General features: G+C 46.5%; 1 protein-coding gene across 6 annotated transcripts in view; it reads right to left on the reverse strand.

Moving 5' to 3' along the window:
* LOC132883412 (adhesion G protein-coupled receptor L3-like) overlaps nucleotides 1–19,271 on the reverse strand; it is a 734,936-nt gene that overhangs the window by 100,827 nt on the left and 614,838 nt on the right. For all 6 annotated transcript variants that reach the window (XM_060917028.1, XM_060917029.1, XM_060917030.1 and 3 more), the window contains one exon: nucleotides 18,082–18,258. In XM_060917028.1, the coding sequence (XP_060773011.1) occupies nucleotides 18,082–18,258 (177 nt within the window). The remainder of the gene's footprint in view (nucleotides 1–18,081; nucleotides 18,259–19,271) is intronic.

Raw genomic sequence — 19,271 nt, forward strand, 5'->3', positions numbered from 1 at the left:
ATATATATATATATATATATATAAAGCAGCAAAGTTTGTCTGTCTTGTTTGAACGTCGCCATTTCTCAACAGATTTTCACCAAATTTGGCAAGTAGGTCCTGCGGAAGACCCGGAATTTTGCAGATATAAACAAAATTCACATACGGGTCCCAGGGAGGTCCCTGGGGGGCACAACATCCATCCACCCCCTCCCTCAATGCCTTTCACGTTACATTTATCAACACAAACGTTCAACAGCTCTTCGCTAAACTTGGCCCATAGGTACAGAAGGTAGCCACTATTTGGCAGAACTCAGAAATTCCATATTTGGGCCCCAGGGGGTCCCTGGTGGGCCTTTGGGTGGTGGATGTTTGGATTTTTGTTTGTCTTGGGTTATCACCATTTCTCGAGGGATCTTCAACAAATTTGACATGGAAGTCTGGGGGCAACCCAGAATTTTGTAAAACCCGGGCAACACCAGGTATCCTGCTTGTGTATATAACATAAAGCGAAAGCGAATATGACAATAGGTGCAAGCTTGATCCTCAAAAAATCTCGTCTCGTCTTCTTCCGCTTTATCCGGGACCGGGTCGCGGAGGCAGCAGTCTAAGCATGTAAGCCAAAACTTCCCTTTCCCCAGACACCTCGGCCAGCTCCTCGGGAAGAACACCGAGGCGTTCCCAGGCCAGCCAAGAGACATAGTCCCTCCAGCGTGTCCTGGGTCTTCCCCGGGGCCTCCTTCCGGGGGGACATGCCTGGAACACCTCCCCAGGGAGGTGTCCAGGAGGCATCCGCAAAAGATGCCCGAGCCACCTCAACTGATTCCTCTCGATGTGGAGGAGCAGCGGCTCTACTCTGAGCTCCTCCCGAGTGACTGTGCTTCTCACCCTATCTCTAAGGGAGCGCCCAGCCACCCTGCGAAGGAAACTCATTTCGGCCGCTTGTATCCGCGATCTTGTTCTTTCGGTCATTACCCAAAGCTCATGACCATAGGTGAGAGTCGGAACGTAGATCGACCGGTAAATTGAGAGCTTCGCCTTTTGGCTCAGCTCCTTCTTCACCACGATGGACCGGTAAAGCGACCGCATCACTGCGGAGGCTGCACCGATCCGCCTGTCGATCTCACGCTCCATCCTTCCCTCACTCGTGAACAAGATCCCGAGGTACTTAAACTCCTCCACTTGAGGCAGGACTTCTCCACCAACCTGAAGAGGGCAAGCCACCCTTTTCCGGTCGAGAACCATGGCCTCGGACTTGGAGGTGCTGATTCTCATCTCAGCCGCTTCACACTCGACTGCAAACCACCCCAGTGCATGCTGGAGGTCCTGGTTTGAAGAAGCCAACAGGACAACATCATCCGCAAAAAGCAGAGATGAAATCCTGTGGTTCCCAAACAGGATTCCTTCCGGCCCCTGGCTGCGCCTAGAAATTCTGTCCATAAAAATTATGAACAGAACCAGTGACAAAGGGCAGCCCTGCCAGAGTTCAACATGCACCGGGAACAGGTCTGACTTACTGCCGGCAATGCGAACCAGACTCTTGCTCCGTTCGTACAGGGACCGGACAGCCCTTAGCAAAGGGCCCCGAACCCCATACTCCCGAAGCACCCCCCACAGAATACCACGGGGGACATGGTCGAATGCCTTCTCCAGATCCACAAAGCACATGTGGACTGGTTGGGCAAACTCCCATGAACCCTCGAGCACCCTATGAAGGGTATAGAGCTGGTCCAGTGTTCCGCGACCAGGATGAAAACCGCATTGTTCCTCCTGGATCCGAGGTTCGACTATCGGTCGAATTCTCCTCTCCAGTACCCTGGAGTAAACCTTCCCTGGGAGGCTGAGAAGTGTGATTCCCCTATAATTGGAGCACACTCTCCAGTCCCCTTTCTTAAAAAGAGGGACCACCACCCCAGTCTGCCACTCCATAGGCACTGTCCCTGACCACCACGCGATGTTGCAGAGGCGTGTCAACCAAGACAGCCCCACAACATCCAGAGACTTGAGATACTCAGGGTAGATCTCATCCACCCCCGGTGCCTTGCCACCGAGGAGCTTGCAAACCACCTCAGTGACTTCGGCTTGGGTAATGGACGAGTCCACCTCTGAGTCATCAGCCTCCGCCTCCTCAATGGAAGACATGACAGTGGGATTGAGGAGATCCTCAAAGTATTCCTTCCACCGCCCGACAATGTCCCCAGTCGAGGTCAACAGCTCCCCACCCCCCCGCACTGTAAACAGTGTTAGCAGAGTACTGCTTCCCCCTCCTGAGGCGCTGGATGGTTTGCCATTATTTCTTTGAGGCTGACCGATAGTCCTTCTCCATGGCCTCCCTGAACTCCTCCCAGTTCCGAGTTTTTGCCTCCGCAACTGCCCGAGCTGCAGCATGCCTGGCCTGCCGATACCCGTCAGCTGCCTCAGGAGTCCTGGAGGTCAACATGGCCCGATAGGACTCCTTCTTCAGCTTGACAGCATCCCTTACTTCCGGTGTCCACCACCGGGTTCGGGGATTGCCGCCACGACAGGCACCGGAGACCTTGCGGCCACAGCTCCGAACAGCCGCGTCCACAATGGAGGTAGAGAACATGGTCCACTCAGACTCAATGTCCCCCATCTCCCCCAGAAGCTGGGAAAAGCTCTCCCGGAGGTGGGAGTTAAAGATCTCCCCAGCAGAGTGCTCGGCCAGACGTTCCCAGCAGACCCTCACCATACGTTTGGGCCTGCCAGGTCTGTCCAGCTTCCTCCTCCACCAGCAGATCCAACTCACCACCAGGTGGTGATCAGTTGACAGCTCAGCCCCCTCTTCACCCGAGTGTCCAAAACATAGGGCCGGAGATCAGATGAAACGACAACAAAGTCTATCATCGACCTCCGACCTAAGGTGTCCTGGTGCCACGTGCACTTATGGACACCCCTATGCTCGAACATGGTGTTTGTTATGGACAAACCGTGACTAGCACAGAAGTCCAATAACAAAACACCACTCAGGTTCAGATCGGGGAGGCCGTTCCTCCCAACCACGCCCCTCCAGGTGTCACTGTCATCGCCCACATGAGCATTGAAGTCCCCCAGTAGCACAATGGAGTCCCCAGTCTGAGCACCCCTCAGTACCTCTCCCAGGGACTCCAAGAAGGCCGGATACTCTACACTGCTATTCGGCCCGTAGGCACAAACAACAGCAAGAGCCCTCTCCCCATTCCGAAGGTGCAGAGAGGCGACCCTCTCGTTCACTGGGGTAAACTCCAACACATGGCGGCTGAGCTGAGGAGCTATAAGCAAGCCCACACCAGCCCACCGCCGCTCACCATGGGCAACTCCAGAGAAGTGGAGAGTCCAGCCCCTCTTGAGGAGCTGGGTTCCAGAGCCCAAGCTGTGAGTGGAGGTGAGCCCGACTATCTCTAGCCGGTACCTCTCAACCTCCCGCACAAGCTCAGGCTCTTTCCCCCCCAGTGAAGTGACATTCCATGTCCCAACAGCTAGCTGCTGTGTCCGGGGATCAGGTCGTCGAGGCCCCTGCCTTCGACTGCCACCCAATCCATACTGCACTAGCCCCCTACTGCTACCTCTGTGGGTGGTGAACCCACAGGAGGTCGGGCCCACGTCACCTCTTCGGGCTGAGCCCGGCCGGGCCCCATGGGCAAAGGCCCGGCCACCAAGCGCTCGCATGCAAGCCCCAACCCCGGGCTTGGCTCCAGGGTGGAGCCCCGGCTGCGCCATACTGGGCAACGTCTCGGTCCTTGGTTGTTGCTCCATTAGGGGTTTTGGTGAACTGCTCTTGGTCTGGCCTGTCACCTAGGACCTGTCTGCCTTGGGAAACCCTGACAGGGGCATAATGCCCCCGACAACATAGCTCCTAGGATCATTCAAGCACACAAACCCCTCCACCACAATAAGGTGGCAGTTCTAGGAGGGGTCCTCAAAAAATGGAAAGCAAAAAATTTTTGTCCGATATTACACACATTACTACTACTACTATCGCCATTACTATTAATTAATGCCAATGCTATTTTTGATTCTGGTTAACTAGCAGGGTTTACAGAGGATTGCATATATCAAATGAGCAAAATGTCTTGTTGCTTGTTTGCCTTCAGTAATATGCCACTATTGAGCAAATCAGTATAACTGATTAGCAGATATTATTCTATCCACATTCACTGAATATGAGCAATCGCGCACTCTGATTGGCTACTCTATTACTCAGCTATCAGCTCATATACCGTGAGTAGAGAGAACCAAAATGGCGGGGTGCATCAAGTCAGATATATCAATTTCTTATCAAGTATTTAAAAGAAACAGAAATAGCTAAAAGAATATAGTTTTTTTTTTTTGGGGGGGGGCGTTCTCCCCCAATAGCGCCTGTTCCACACTCCAGCCCAGTCAGTGGCAGTAATGCACCTTTAAGTTGATTTGCCAACCGCCAAAAAAAAGAAAAACAAAATGGCGGAGCATGTTGCTGAACCAACCGAGGACGAAATAAAAACTCTACTCGAAAACAAAACCCCAAAAAATACAAAAAAACAACAAAATATGGAATAAAAGTATCTGATGGTCAGAACTTATCTTTTTTTTTTCAAGAATTATTATTATCACATTTTTCACAAATCGCTCCTGTCATTTCGCCGGTTTGTTTACATTCTAAGCGGAAATGATTTTGTCAGACGTTTTGTATAAAGTTTTTATTTATCGAATTTGAAAAAAGTAAAAATAAAAATGCTCTGTTTCTCAAAATCCAGTGAATGTGGACAGAATAAAACAGATATTCCGCTCAATCTCATCGTACATGACTTATAGCCGACTCAGAGATATGCTCAGGTACAACATACCATCAGGATCAGGATTATGGCTTAACAACTGAAAGCGATTTCCGAAAGCGTTTCAATATTATTCTTATGCACAAGATATTCACAGCACGTCCAAAACCCCTCTGCTGATCATATTTTAAATGGTGACTGTGAAAAGGTTTTAATTCACACCTTCCTTCTGAATAAAACATGCGTATTGTCTTTTGACACATCTCGCAGTCTTCGGTTGGCATTATATTGGAAGTGTGAGGTAAATAGCACAAACAAAAACCTTATTTACACTTTTTTTTTGCACATGATGTAATTCACACAGTTGTTGTTGTTTTTTTGGGGGGGGGATAAATTACCAACAGCATGCTGCTTTTTACCTATTTATTTATGTTTGTTTGTTTGTTTGTTTATTTCTTTATTTATTTGCACATAAAAAGTAGGATGTATTATTTAGGCTCTTACACATGAGCCTTGTTGAAGTCTCAATTCTGATTGGTCAGAAGGTGTTTACGTGTGAATTACATCCATGTTAAAATTAAAGCTAGACTGCTTTTCAGATTTTTCAAGTGCAGGTCATAAAACGAATTTTCCCCAACACCCAATTATTGTTGTTTCGCGGACCAAAAACTACTGAATTCAAATCACAGACTTCCAATTTTGAGTTTTTTTTTAATAGAACAATTAATAAATTTAGATCCACATGGCCCGAAATTCTCCGGTATTTTTTTCCTGCTTCACCATGACCCAATTCAAGATACTATGTCATGCATCACGTGGTGGGCTTTCCCTGTTCGTGCAAGGCATTGTGCGATACAAATTTGAAACAGGAGAGGAAAATGGAGGACGTGAGCGTGCCAACGAAACGTGAAAGACCGACTACAGTAACGGAAAGCGAGAAGAAAAGACGTTATGTTATATACGAAGGAAAGGAAATGCAGGACCAAACTAATAAATATCGGCGGTCAGCGAGCACCTCGGTGTGATCAGCTGCTCGTTTGGCGACAGAATGATGGAACTGTCAGGGCACGGTCAAGGTAAACCTGGAGATGGCAGTAATGCAACAATGGATGCCAGCTGCTGTAAAACCCAAAAGAAGAAGGAAAAGAAGAAGAAGAAGAAGAAGAACGTAAACCTGAGCATGCGCACACGGACTTCCTCTGTCTGCTTGACTGCGCAAAGCGAGTGATTTCATGCACATTATTTGCTTGGGAATCCCCTCAAATTAAATAACTTCCCAGCCACAGAATGGCCTGATATTTTGGGGGTTTTTTTTAGATATTACAGAGATAAACATATATCACAATGACCAAAATGTCAGAGGGAACTACATTTCACCGATTTTATGAAATCAAAAGGCCGCCTAGCTTTAATATGCTCATTCGAATATGTTAATGTTTCTATAGTAACAGGGAGACGTCACATAAACAGATTAAAACACCTGTGCAATTGCTGATATGGTGAAGTTTGAGTGACGAAATGTTTATTATTACTTTGCAACAGTCAGGAATAAAGTCGTAGCTGGAACTTTAAGTCTTCAGGATGGAGGACTTTGCATTTTGCAATATAGCAAGATGCATTTTATTGTCTTTTTAACTTCAAGGGAGAGGGAAAAAAGAGGCTGGTGAGGGATAAACTGTTTACAGCTTAGGAACTAACTTGTTTCACAAACATTCCACTATATTAAAAGGGATGACTCGCCCTTCTCAGACGCCTCTGTTCCTAGTAGTGAGTCGCTATGTTTGGAAATCAATCCGCAACAATGCAGCCACATTATAAGCCACAGATAATAAACTGTAATGTGGAATTGAAGGCCTTTTGTCAAAGTAGTTGTACTTGAAATTCTTTCCACAGATCCATTGCGGGCAGCCAAGAAGGAAAGAAAATATCAGGTATGTTCTATTCAAAATGTCCATGGAGGACACGTAGATGAAGAAAAAGTTCAAAGGGATCACAAATGGTGAATACATTTCTATTAAAAAAAAAAAACAGGTTTTACTGCACAGAGAGCTAGCAGAGCAGCAAAAACAATCTACTGGATTCTGGGAAGGGTGATTCGGCCCCTTTAAACGAAACGATAAATGGTTTGGCTAACGGCTTTTTGTGGAAAACGTTACTATTGGGCCAGACCACACCACACCACTGTTGATTGTTTTTCGATGCCAGCACACCCTGTCGTATTTTATTTCTTAAATCATGGTGCGATTTGGGTGGCACGGTGGTGTAGTGGTTAGCGCTGTCGCCTCACAGCAAGAAGGTCCGGGTTCGAGCCCCGTGGCCGGCGAGGGCCTTTCTGTGCGGAGTTTGCATGTTCTCCCCGTGTCCGCGTGGGTTTCCTCCGGGTGCTCCGGTTTCCCCCACAGTCCAAAGACATGCAGGTTAGGTTAACTGGTGACTCTAAATTGACCGTAGGTGTAAATGTGAGTGTGAATGGTTGTCTGTGTCTATGTGTCAGCCCTGTGATGACCTGGCGACTTGTCCAGGGTGTACCCCGCCTTTCGCCCGTAGTCAGCTGGGATAGGCTCCAGCTTGCCTGCGACCCTGTAGAATAGGATAAAGCGGCTACAGATAATGAGATGAGATGAGATGGTGCGATTTGCTATTCTATCATATCAGAGGTCTCTCTGTTGGTGTACAATTAGCGATTCTAATACGATGCTGTAGCGTCCTTTTATCCTGTCCTTCAAAGGAAAGTGGAAAGGACTAAAGGATAATATGTGGGTGGTGGGGACTACTTTCAGCACAGCAGTGACCCAGCTGTGGCAGATGCTCACCTATCTAAAGAGAGAGACTGGAAACGTTCTGTTGAAAAATTCATGTTCATGTTCATTCTCTCTCTCTCTGTCTCAGTAATTGGCTCCTGACATCAATTACCAGTGTCAAACGATAAAATTACAATGCCAAAGCAAATTAACAAGCAAACAAAGATACAGACAAATCCGCAACAGAGACAACTCTGAGCAATGTCTTATGTTAATAAAGTCCATGAAATTGTGCTGCATTTTAATAATATAGTTCACATTACTATCAAGGCCGGTTCTCTTCCCCCCCTTTTCCTCATCATAAATTCCAGAGACTTCCTTCATTTGAATATTACCGAGACACGAGGGAGATGTTACTTTTTTTTTTTTTTTTATAAGCTGAAATCCTAATGGTACCAAATTTAGGGCATGTGCTTTGGTAGAAAGTGTAGCTCCATCTCCTCCATTTTCAGGCTGCAGTGAGCATGCTATTCACCTTCTGTAAGTGGCCAGGCGCTGTGTCATTGTGCCAAGGCTGTACACACTCAACAATTTCTAGACACGTCTATCTAAAGATGGTGCTCTAATAAGGGTATCGTTTGGTGAACTCAACCTCTTTTTTTTTTCTGGGGGGGGGCAAGGTGTCTTACATTAGATCATAATGCAACTGACTTAATTAAAAAAAAAAAACCTTAAAGTGTAAGGTGCTAGGTCACTATGAACTGCCAGGACAGCTTCACCGTACCTTGGAATGGATTTCACACGTTTGTGGAGGTGGGTTGGAACAACATTTTTCCAAATGCTACTTGAAGTACCATAGAAAATCTTCAGTATGTTCACCTACAAATGCTGAAATCAGGAGGTGTTGTTCAGTTTTACAATTATCCTCCACAGGCAAGCGACAACACATAATGACTATTACTGTATGTGACAAACCTGAAGTACATTGAGCTAAAATGTCATGACGCTAGCATGGAAAAATGTCAAAACAACTGACAAGCTTTGTCATTTGATGAAGTGTTATTGGCTTGTCATCAGTCAAAAAGTGTCTTTATGATAAAGAGTATGTGGCAGCGGGGGCGTGGCCAAGCAGCAGTCTGTGAATGGAGGGCGGGGTCAGGGAAGGTAAGTGGCTAGGTCATTACATCTGATGTCAATTTGTGTGCATGTGTGTGTGTGTGTGTGTGTGTGTTGCAGGGATGGAGTATAAAGGGAGGGGGAGAGAAGAGGAATTCACTCCCCGACCACAACACATGTGTGCGTGCGTGAATGAATGAATGAGTGAAAGAAAGAAAGCTGAAAAGCTCAATAAAGTGCGTGTGTGTGAACACAAACTCTCGCCTGCTGTACTTCTGTGCTCCACCCACATCGGGGATTACTACAGTGGTGCCGAAACCTGGGATCCACAGAAGGGAACGACCCCATGGAGTCCTCCCCGTTCAAAGAGCTCATCCTTGCCCTCGCTACCGCCCAGGAGAACCAGCATCAAGAGCTGATCACCCTCTGGAAAGAGTAGCAGCAGCGCTTCGAAGCCTTGATGCTGGCCCAGCAGGAAGATTGCCAGGCGTTCCGGCACCGGCTCACGTCAGCAGGGCCGCTGGCCACCGCTGCCGCCACCCTCACAAAGATGGGACCTCAGGACGATCCGGAAGCATTCCTCACTCTCTTTGAGCAAGCAGCCGAGGCATGGGGGTGGCCGCTGGAGCAGTGCTCGGCGCGCCTCCTCCCACTCCTGACTGGCGAGGTGCAGCTCGCAGCACAGCAGCTCCCTGCTGACAGCCGGCTGGTCTATGCGGACCTGAGGAAAGCCATCCTGCAGCAGCTCGGCCGCTCCCCGGAGCAACACCATCAGCGCTTCCGGACGCTGACACTGGAGGAGGTCGGCCGGCCGTTTGCATTCGGCCAGCAACTCCGGGACGCCTGTTGGCGGTGGCTGAGGGCGGAAGACCGCGACACCGAGGAGATCATTGATCTGGTGGCACTGGAGCAGTTCATCTCTCAACTTCCAGAAGGAACGGCGGAATGGGTCCAGTGTCACCGCCCGGCGTCACTGGAACGAGCCATCGAGCTGGCGGGGGACCATCTGGAGGCAGCTCCGACAGCAGGCAGACGAGGTGTCTCCCCTCGATTCTCTTCTCTCTCTTCCCCCACTGTCTCTTGTCCCCCTCCCCACCCTGTCCCCCTGCCACGAAGGCGGCGGCTGGCTCCTCCCCAGCCGGCCCGTTGCACCCATGGTGTCCTCCCATCTCCCTCTTCTGTGTCTGTGTTGTCTCCCCCTCAGGTGAGTGACACCCATAACACCAGTGCAGAGGGAAAGCCTGGGCCGGTGTGCTGGCGCGGCGGGGAATCGGAGCATCTCCAGAGTCAGAGCTTCACAAGGGAGGTGGGTGCTGTCATCCTGATCCCCGACGCGCCAGAAACCGCCCCCAATCGGGCCGGAACGTATCGCGTACCGGTGAGTATTCAAGGGGATACATATCACGCTTTGGTGGATTCTGGTTGCAATCAGACCTCAATTCACCAACGCCTGGGGCAAGGTGAGGCATTGGGGGGAGCACAAGCGGTGAAGGTGTTGTGTGTGCACGGGGATGTTCACCATTACCCTCTAGTGTCGGTCCAGATTCTATTCCGGGGCCAAACACATAAAATGAAGGCAGCAGTTAATCCTCGCCTTACCCACTCATTGATCTTGGGTACTGATTGGCTGGGATTTAAAGAATTAATGGAGTATTTAACACGTAGTGGGTCCTGCCCTAGTAGGTCACGGGAAGATCCTGGTGTGGCATTGGCTGGAGAAGCTGTCACAGAGCCGTCTGTGTCAACACCGCATCAGAGTGAGGAGCACCCCGCTCCTCCTCCCTCTCTCGGGGAGTCCTTTGGGGATTTCCCGTTAGAGCAGTCACGAGACAAGACTCTGCAGCATGCGTTTGACCAAGTGAGAGTAATTGATGGTCAAACTCTTCAGCCAAGCGCGGCACCAACCTTCCCCTATTTTGCCATTATTAAAGATAGATTGTACCGAGTGATGCAGGACACTCAAACTAAGGAACGAGTAACCCAGTTGTTAATCCCAAAGAGCCGTAGGGAACTCGTATTCCATGCGGCTAACTTTAATCCCATGGCCGGACACTTGGGGCAAGACAAAACACTAGCCCGAATAATGGCCCGGTTCTATTGGCCAGGGATTCGCGGGGATGTCCGTCAGTGGTGTGCGGCATGCCGTGAATGCCAATTAGTAAATCACGCGGCCACTCCAAAAGCACCATTGCGCCCTCTTCCTCTAATCGAGACCCCATTTGAGCGAATCGGGATGGATCTCGTCGGGCCATTAGATCAGTCAGCACGGGGATATCGGTTTATTTTAGTTCTAGTGGACTATGCAACGCGATATCTGGAGGCAGTGCCTCTCCGCAATATCTCAGCACGCAGTATTGCGGAAGCGCTCTTCCGCATTATCTCCCGGGTTTCGGCACCACTGTAGTAATCCCCAATGTAGGTGGAGCACAGAAGCACGGCAGGCGAGAGTTCGTGTTCACACACACGCACTTTATTGAGCTTTTCAGCTTTCTTTCTTTCTTTCTTTCTTTCTTTCTTTCTTTCTTTCTTTCACTCATTCATTCATTCACGCACACACACGTGTTGTGGTCGGGGAGCGAATTCCTCTTCTCTCCTCTCCCCCTCCCTTTATACTCCATCCCTGCAACAAACACACACACACACACACACACACACACACACACACACACAAATTGACATCAGGTGTAATGACCTAGCCACTTACATTCCCTGACCCCACCCACCATTCACAGACTGCTGCTTGGCCACGCCCCCGCTGCCACAGAGTAGTATGTCTTTTTTTCTTAAAAAAACCCAACCTTTGTAAGCGTTGTTTAGATGTTTATGACAGTTGTCATGAAGAACTCTAACTCAAGGACTTGAGTACGGAGTGGATCCCAATGTCTACTGTCTTCAAATCAAACGACTTGCAGATTCTGACAGAAGTGCATTTGATCTACAAGACAACACAGCCATGTTTTGTCCATAGCAAGGGTTCAAAGCATATTTCCATCTGATGGTTTGATCCAGCCAAACAGGGTGATGAGTCATGGAGGAATCTCACTACAGTTACTGGTTTATCTACTAAGAACAAGCTCAAGCAGGACTACCCCCTGTCCTGGAGATTGCCCCTGCTCGAATGCAGTCACATCAACTCTTCTTCTTCTTGCTGCTCCAGTTAGGGGTCACCACAGCGGAGCTGGTAATACATATTTGATTTGGCATAGGTTTTACCAAATCCTTCCTGATGCAACCCTCTGAAATATATCCAGGCTTGGGACTGGCACTAAGTATGCACTGGCTTGTGCAACCCTAGTGGCTGGGTATTTCAATGCACTCACATCAACTGTTGTTAATTAGTAGATTCCAGGATGAAGGTTGGGAAATATTGTTATTTGGTGCCATACTGTGGAAGGGATTACTGTAGATATGCTGGATTCTGAATGTTCCAAGAGAAATAAACAATGGTATATTTCTTCTGGGAAATAAACCGCAAAATTTGCTCCAAGAAAGTGACTGTGACCAAAGAGATAAATCTTCAAAGACATTACGACACCAGTCATGGAAAAAAAAAAAGTACAACCAGTATACCACATAAATGAGTTCCGACAGCACACAGAAAAAGCAAAAGTATGTTTTCGTTCGTCATTGTGAAATGCCAACCATAACACCAGAATCAGCCATTGCACAGCTGCACAACAGAGTGCTTTTGGAGCCGCGTGTTGCATATGGTTATCCATTCGCCTCGGCGAGTTTAGAGTTAGTGCAGTGCATGCCGTCTCTTTATAGAAAGTTGATGTTGGTTGGGAAAACCAATATACAGATGACAGGCAGTATCAATTTAATTTCTATTGAAGATTCCATCCTCCAGTGGGAAAAACCCATTGTGTATGATGTATGATTGGGTATATTGTTATTACATGAAGCAGTGATCACTGAGTGCTTGGACTTGCTGTGGATTCCTGCTCCTCTGAATCTTTCTCACTTCTGAGTCACCAAGACAGCTCTCTCTGAACATGTCCCGAACCCAGTGAGGACATGTATCCACTCCTCTGTGCCTTAAGGGCAGCCCACAGGCCTCTTTTTTGTAAAGGCTAATCAAAAAGCCTGTCACAGCTCTCTCCTATTCTATTCTCGTTTTTACCGCATATATCTCTCTTTCCCTTACAGATCTCCCAAGAGATATGTGTCAGTGCAGTTTCAGCCTTGCATCTCATTCAGTCTTTCAACTAACAAAGCTCACCTTTGTTTTCTCGTCTTTCTCTCCCTCTTCCACTTATTTCTTTTAAAATTCCTTTGCTTTCCTTTTATTGCCTATAATTCTGAAAGGTACAGCCACCTCCAGCAGTGGTGCTGGAAAAACAGAGAAAGGGACAGAGAGAAAGAGAGCTAATCCCCAGGTAAGAAAGCACTTGAGAATATGGAAATGAGGCTTTTTGAATAAATGCACCTGGGTACCATGCTGTCTGATTATCAAGCCCCATGCTTCATCACTCCCTCTCTCTCCTGTTTTATGCCTGTTTCCCTCAGTGGGTGAGCATTGAGCTGAACCCCTCAGCATTTTGCAAATTTAAATACAAAATGAATGGCTCACCTTTACCATGGGCAAAACAGCGACTGTCAAAAAATGTGTAGCGCAAATGTGGTTCGCCAAAAATACTGCAACAAAACAATTTCTAAACTTGCTGTCCATTCCACTTCATCAAGATAATCTAACCAATGGTAGCCACAGGGTCAATAAATTTCATGTCCCAATAGAGAGGATGCTATATGGACAGCTGTGAATTTGAGAATGCAATTAAATCTTATTTGGAAGTGTCAAGATTTTTGATGATTCTACCATGTGCTTAAACTTAAATTCTCATGATGCAACAAGCATCTTTAAGTTTATGAGTGTCTCAAGATACCATCATCCTTATGGACGTGCATTAACTTCTACAACGCCATAGAAATGGAACTATATTTACCTCCACCAATGAGGTGATGTTTTTGGTGTGGTTGTTTTGTCTGCCTTTAAGTAGGATTGCGTAAAATCTACCAACCTGATTTCCATGAAACTTGGTGGAAGGATGGAGCATCTGTTACTGCAATCAAACCCAGGCAACTTTTTCCCCTAAACTCAAATACAGTTGATTAGCCAAGAATTTATTGTCTGACCTTTTGCTTCTTTAGATTTGCACTTGAGCTACAAGCCTACTGTTACTATGAAGTAAAGGAAGTGTTCCTCAGATAATATTTTCAGTCATTATCAATAATGTTGTACAGACTGAATACACACTAATATTATACAGACTATAGTTGTGATTAGCCAATGAGGTTCGGAACTTTGTAGTTTTAGAGGTTTTTTCACCCCAGTTGGAGAATTCACTGGATATTCCTGATAATGTGGTGGGAGAGCGTAGTCTACTAGATGGGAAAAAAAAAACACACACACACACACAAACTTGCATTTCAGCACCGTACAGTGCCTTGCAAAAGTATTCATCCCCCTTGATGTTTGTCCTGTTTTGTTGCATTACAAACTGGAATTAAAATGGATTTTTTGGGGGGTTAGCACCATTTAATTTACACAACATGCTTACCACTTTAAAGGCGCAAATTGTTGTTTTACTGTGACACAAACAATAATTAAGATGAAAAAAAAAACAGAAATCTGGAGTGTGCATAGGTATTCACCTTTTGCTATAATTACAGCTGCAAGTCTCTTGGGGTACAGTATGTCTCTATTCGCTTAGCACATCTAGCCACTGGGATTTTTGCCCATTCCTCAAGGGAAAACTGCTCCAACTCCTTCAAGTTAGATGGGTTGCGTTGGTGTACAGCAATCTTCAAGTTATGCCACAGATTCTCAATTGGATTGAGGTCTGGGCTTTGATGAGGCAATTCCAATGCATTTAAATGTTTCCCTTTGAACCACTCCAGTGTAGCTTTAGCAGTACGCTTAGGGTCATTGTCCTGCTGGAATGAGAACCTTCGTCCCAGTCTCAAACCTCTGGACGACTCAAACAGGTTTTCCTCCAGAATTGCCCTGTATTTAGTGCCATCCATCTTTCCTTCAGTCCTGACCAGCTTTCCTGTGCCTGCAGACAAGAAACATCCCCACAGCATGATGCTGCCACCACCATGCTTCACTGTAGGAAAGGTGTTCTCAGGGTGTTGGGTTTGCGCCACACATGGCGTTTCCCATGATGGCCGAAAAAATCAATTTTAGTCTCATTTGACCAGAGAATCTTCTTCCGTGTGTTTGGGGAGTCTGCCACATGCTGTTGGGCAAACTCCAAATGTGTTTTCTTAAGCAATGGCTTTTAAGCAGTGGTCCTGTGGACAGATACTCCCATCTCTGCTGTGGATCTCTGCAGCTCCTTCAGTGTTATCTTTGGTGTCTTTGTTGCATCTCTGATTAATGCCCTCCTTGCCCGGTCTGTGAGTTTTGGTGGGTGGCCTTCTGTTGTCAGGTTTGTAGTGGTGCCATATTCCCTCCATTTTGCTATAATGGATTTAATGGTGCTCTGTGGGATATTCAAAGTTTGGGATATTTTTTATGACCCAACCCTGATCTATACATACATGTCAACCTATACGGATTGTCCGGAAATTATACGGATTTTAGCTCATTTCAAGGGCGTACGGGCGTATAAACAAAGTCTTACGGATTTTCAGTATTTTCTGACCTAAATTTATTTTGTGTATCTTACTTGAACATCGTCAGCTGATCGTCGCAAAAACATACAAAAGCTCGATTTATAAACAAAGAACAGTGTGTATGCAGGGGCAGATAACCCAGACTATGTGAAACTGGATGTTTATTCCTCAAGCCTCGTGCAGTATCGCGACTGCGAGACTTCGCTCATTCCCGTCATGTGCACGATCTGCATTTAAACGCGCCAAACGGTCATTGTTCGAACGATTTTCTCATTGTGCAGAGCGGCATTGTTTACAACTGAGAGATTTTGAATAGCGTCTGCTGAGTGAAAGAATGGGAACACCGAGAAAGAAAATGAGATACGGCTGGCGGTATCTTCCTGAATGAAAGGAGACATTTAATGGTGTCATTGTTCAGGCGAAAAATGAGGAGTACGCGCACTGCACAGTTTGTGTGCGAGATATAAAAGTTGCGGCGTCTGGAGTTTACGACGTGAGGGAACACATGAGGTCCAAACTACATCAGCGAAATTTGCACCAGAAACAGAATCAGCCGCAAATGACGATGTTTGCAAAGCCTAAGACCGATGATCAACCAACAAGTGTAATAAGAGCAGAAGTTACGATCTGTAATTTTATTGCTCAGCACAATTTGCCGCAAGCCGTTGCGGACCACCTGACAGAACTGTTGCCGCGAATTTGCACGGACAGTACGATTGCGAAATCTATCAGCTGTAGGCGCACCAAAACAATGCAAATAATCAAAAAGAGCTTGGCCCCCAAAGCTACGCTACCGATCATCCAGCACTGCCGGACGTCGCCATTTTACTTGATGATCAACGAATCCAATGACAAAAAGACGGACAAGCGACTGGCCGTTTTGGTGCGGATCTTCGACATAAACAGAGGGGCGAAGTCAAGAATCATAGACATGCCCGTGTGCAATATCGGCACGGGAGAGGCGATTTTCGACATGCTGGATGAAGTTCTCAGGCAAGTTATATTTACTTATTTATTTATTAAGTTTGGTGCGATTCGAAGGCTATAAGGATTTTATGTTGATTTTATGGATTTCTTCCTCTGATACTACAGGTGGACACCCAAAGGGGTTGACATGTATGTCTATACTTCTCCACAACTTTGTCTCTGACCTGTTTGGAGTGCTGCTTGGTTTTCATGTTGCTGTTGCAGAGTCAGGGTCCTTCCAGAACAGGTTGATTTATACAGACATCATGTGACAGATCATGTGACACTTTGATTGCACACAGGTGGATCTTAATCAACTAATTATGTGACTTATGAAGTGAATTGGTTGGAGCAGCTCTTATTTAGGGGTTTCATACGAAAGGGGGTGAATACTTATGCACACTCCAGATTTCTGTTTTTTCATCTTAATTATTGTTTGTGTCACAATAAAACAACGTGTACCTTTAAAGTGGTCAGCATGTTGTGTAAATCAAATGGTGCTAACCCTCCAAAAATCCATTTTAATTCCAGCTTGTAATGCGGCAAAACAGGACAAACACCAAGGGGGATGAATACTTTTGCAAGACATTGAGGATTTGTCCCCCAATATGTTTACACTACCAAACTTGAACCTCTTGTAGAGATGTATGCCACACGCATACATACAGTATTATAGGCTAACATCTGACATTGCTCTGGTAAATGTTTGAGTTTATGTGGGGAAAATATGATAAAATATGAGTGTTTATGCATGCAAATGGTAGTTTGTCAAGTGGAAACCTCGATTTATTTCTCTATTTATTTAGTTATCCCTAATTGTGGCGGCACGGTGGTGTAGTGGTTAGCGCTGTCGCCTCACAGCAAGAAGGTCCTGGGTTCGAGCCCCGGGGCCGGCGAGGGCCTTTCTGTGTGAAGTTTGCATGTTCTCCCCGTGTCCGCGTGGGTTTCCTCCGGGTGCTCCGGTTTCCCCCACAGTCCAAAGACATGCAGGTTAGGTTAACTGGTGACTCTAAATTGACCATAGGTGTGAATGTGAGTGTGAATGGTTGTCTGTGTCTATGTGTCAGCCCTGTGATGACCTGGTGACTTGTCCAGGGTGTACCCCGCCTTTCACCCGTAGTCAGCTGGGATAGGCTCCAGCTTGCCTGCGACCCCGTAGAAAGATAAAGCGGCTAGAGATAATGAGATGAGATGAGATGAGATCCCTAATTGTAGCATTGCTAGCCAAATCGCTTCACTAGTTGTGGGTTAGGCTACAGAGTGATGTTAGTTCAGGTAAGTTAGGATGCAGTTATTTGAATGATAATACAGTTCAGGTTTGAACACAAATTTGAAATAATATGGCACCAAAGAGGCACCAAACTTGGCTGCTTGACTATATTTGATGCAAGGGGGTCAGATGTAATTTTTTGACACCGTTAACATTCAACTTGGAGCAAGGCAGTCAGACTTTAGTTCCCTTCGCTGGACAGTAGGGGAGTAATTATCGGACCACGTTTTGGATTGATGCACAAAAGGGCAATGACTGAAATGAATTAAGGCAACTACTTACAATTGTCCGTCCTACATTATCATCATCATCCTGAAAATTAACGGTAGGCTTACCCAAGATTCTGAACAAAGTTAGACACATATCGATCGTAGATGACTAAATCAAATCATATCATATATCAAATCATATCATATCACCGCAGATTCAGTGATGTCATCAAATATCAACTCGTACTGTGTGGAAGCCTGAAGTTTACAGCCCTTCTGAACAGTTTAGCGTTCTTCTTGCTTTTTTGCCTCAGGCATGTTTTAATGATGACTGAATGATTTGTACTCAAATGAGTTCAACGTTTCTGTTCCAAACCAAATCTTTCCACAATCACCCCGGTAACCAAATGAAGCATTTCAGCTCCTACCTTTACGTCGACATGGGCCATGAGAACAGCAAAGTTGGTCAGGTGCGTGCAGGAGCAGGTGGTGTGCGTGCGGTTGGTAGCGAGGAGACGGCAGTCCTGCGTAGACCAGAAGCCCGTCATGCTGCGCTTGGAGTAGCTCCAGAACGAGCAGTTTGGGTTGAAGTTCTCCTCCGACTGCTGTGGGCAAGAAGCCAAACATGGCGTGAGGAACACGGGTCCTAGCGGCCACCTTTTCATCTGTTTCAGCTTGCTTCCTTTATAGAGCGCTATGTCACTTTGATTGGGGAGGAACAAATTCCAGGGAACAAATTGATTTTCTTCATGGCTGCACTTTACAGCCAGTGCTGATGCTAACTCGTCCATTCACACTACAATCATGGGGGAAATGGAAAAAAAAACAAAACTTGCCAGTATACAAAAGTCTCACAACATCACTGAATGGGGGAAATTATTTTACTGAGGACTAAAACATTGATTGGAAAGATTGTTTTCCACATCACTGATATGTTCCACTTTTCATTTTTCAGGGAGATCAGGGTTGATGCATATACTGTATCGCTTTTTTTTCCTACGTGTTGTTTTTAACAGCAAGTCCCTTTGCATTTCGCTTACTGTTGTTTATTATTGATGCTATCATTAGTGCTGTCAAATTGCTTTTGCAATACCATTCAAGACAATATAAAAAGAACAAGAAGGCTATACGTACACAGGAAGAAATTATGGCAATTATGGGAAAACAAGTGCATGCGTGTGTGTGTGTGTGGTTTTGAGCAGCTGTAGTCATAATCCATCAAGTTCTCCAACACTTCCCAACACAGCAGCAAAAAGCACAGCACTTTAATCTCCTTCCATCTTTCTCCATCATCTCTATTCTCAAGGACATGGACACACACAGACACAGCATGTGCAAGCTTGCAGAGCTTTTTTAACCTGGATAACAAGCACAAGCGCAAGCGCTGGAGCCGAATGGCCGTGCGTTTGTGTCTACACGGGTTCTGATTTAAATCGTGTGGAAAAAGAGAGCTTATACTAGCATAAACGCCGGCAGTATGAGTAAGCGACCTGGAGGGAAAACTGATAAAGCTGGTATTTATATAGCCGCCTCAGGCAACCACTTCCACTGCCGCACACTCTGTAGTGCATGCCACACGGAAAGTCGACTGAACAGGAAATAGTGCGGAGGGAGAAGG

The sequence above is a fragment of the Neoarius graeffei genome, chromosome 3 (genome assembly GCF_027579695.1).
Source record: "Neoarius graeffei isolate fNeoGra1 chromosome 3, fNeoGra1.pri, whole genome shotgun sequence".
NCBI classification, from domain to species: domain Eukaryota; kingdom Metazoa; phylum Chordata; class Actinopteri; order Siluriformes; family Ariidae; genus Neoarius; species Neoarius graeffei.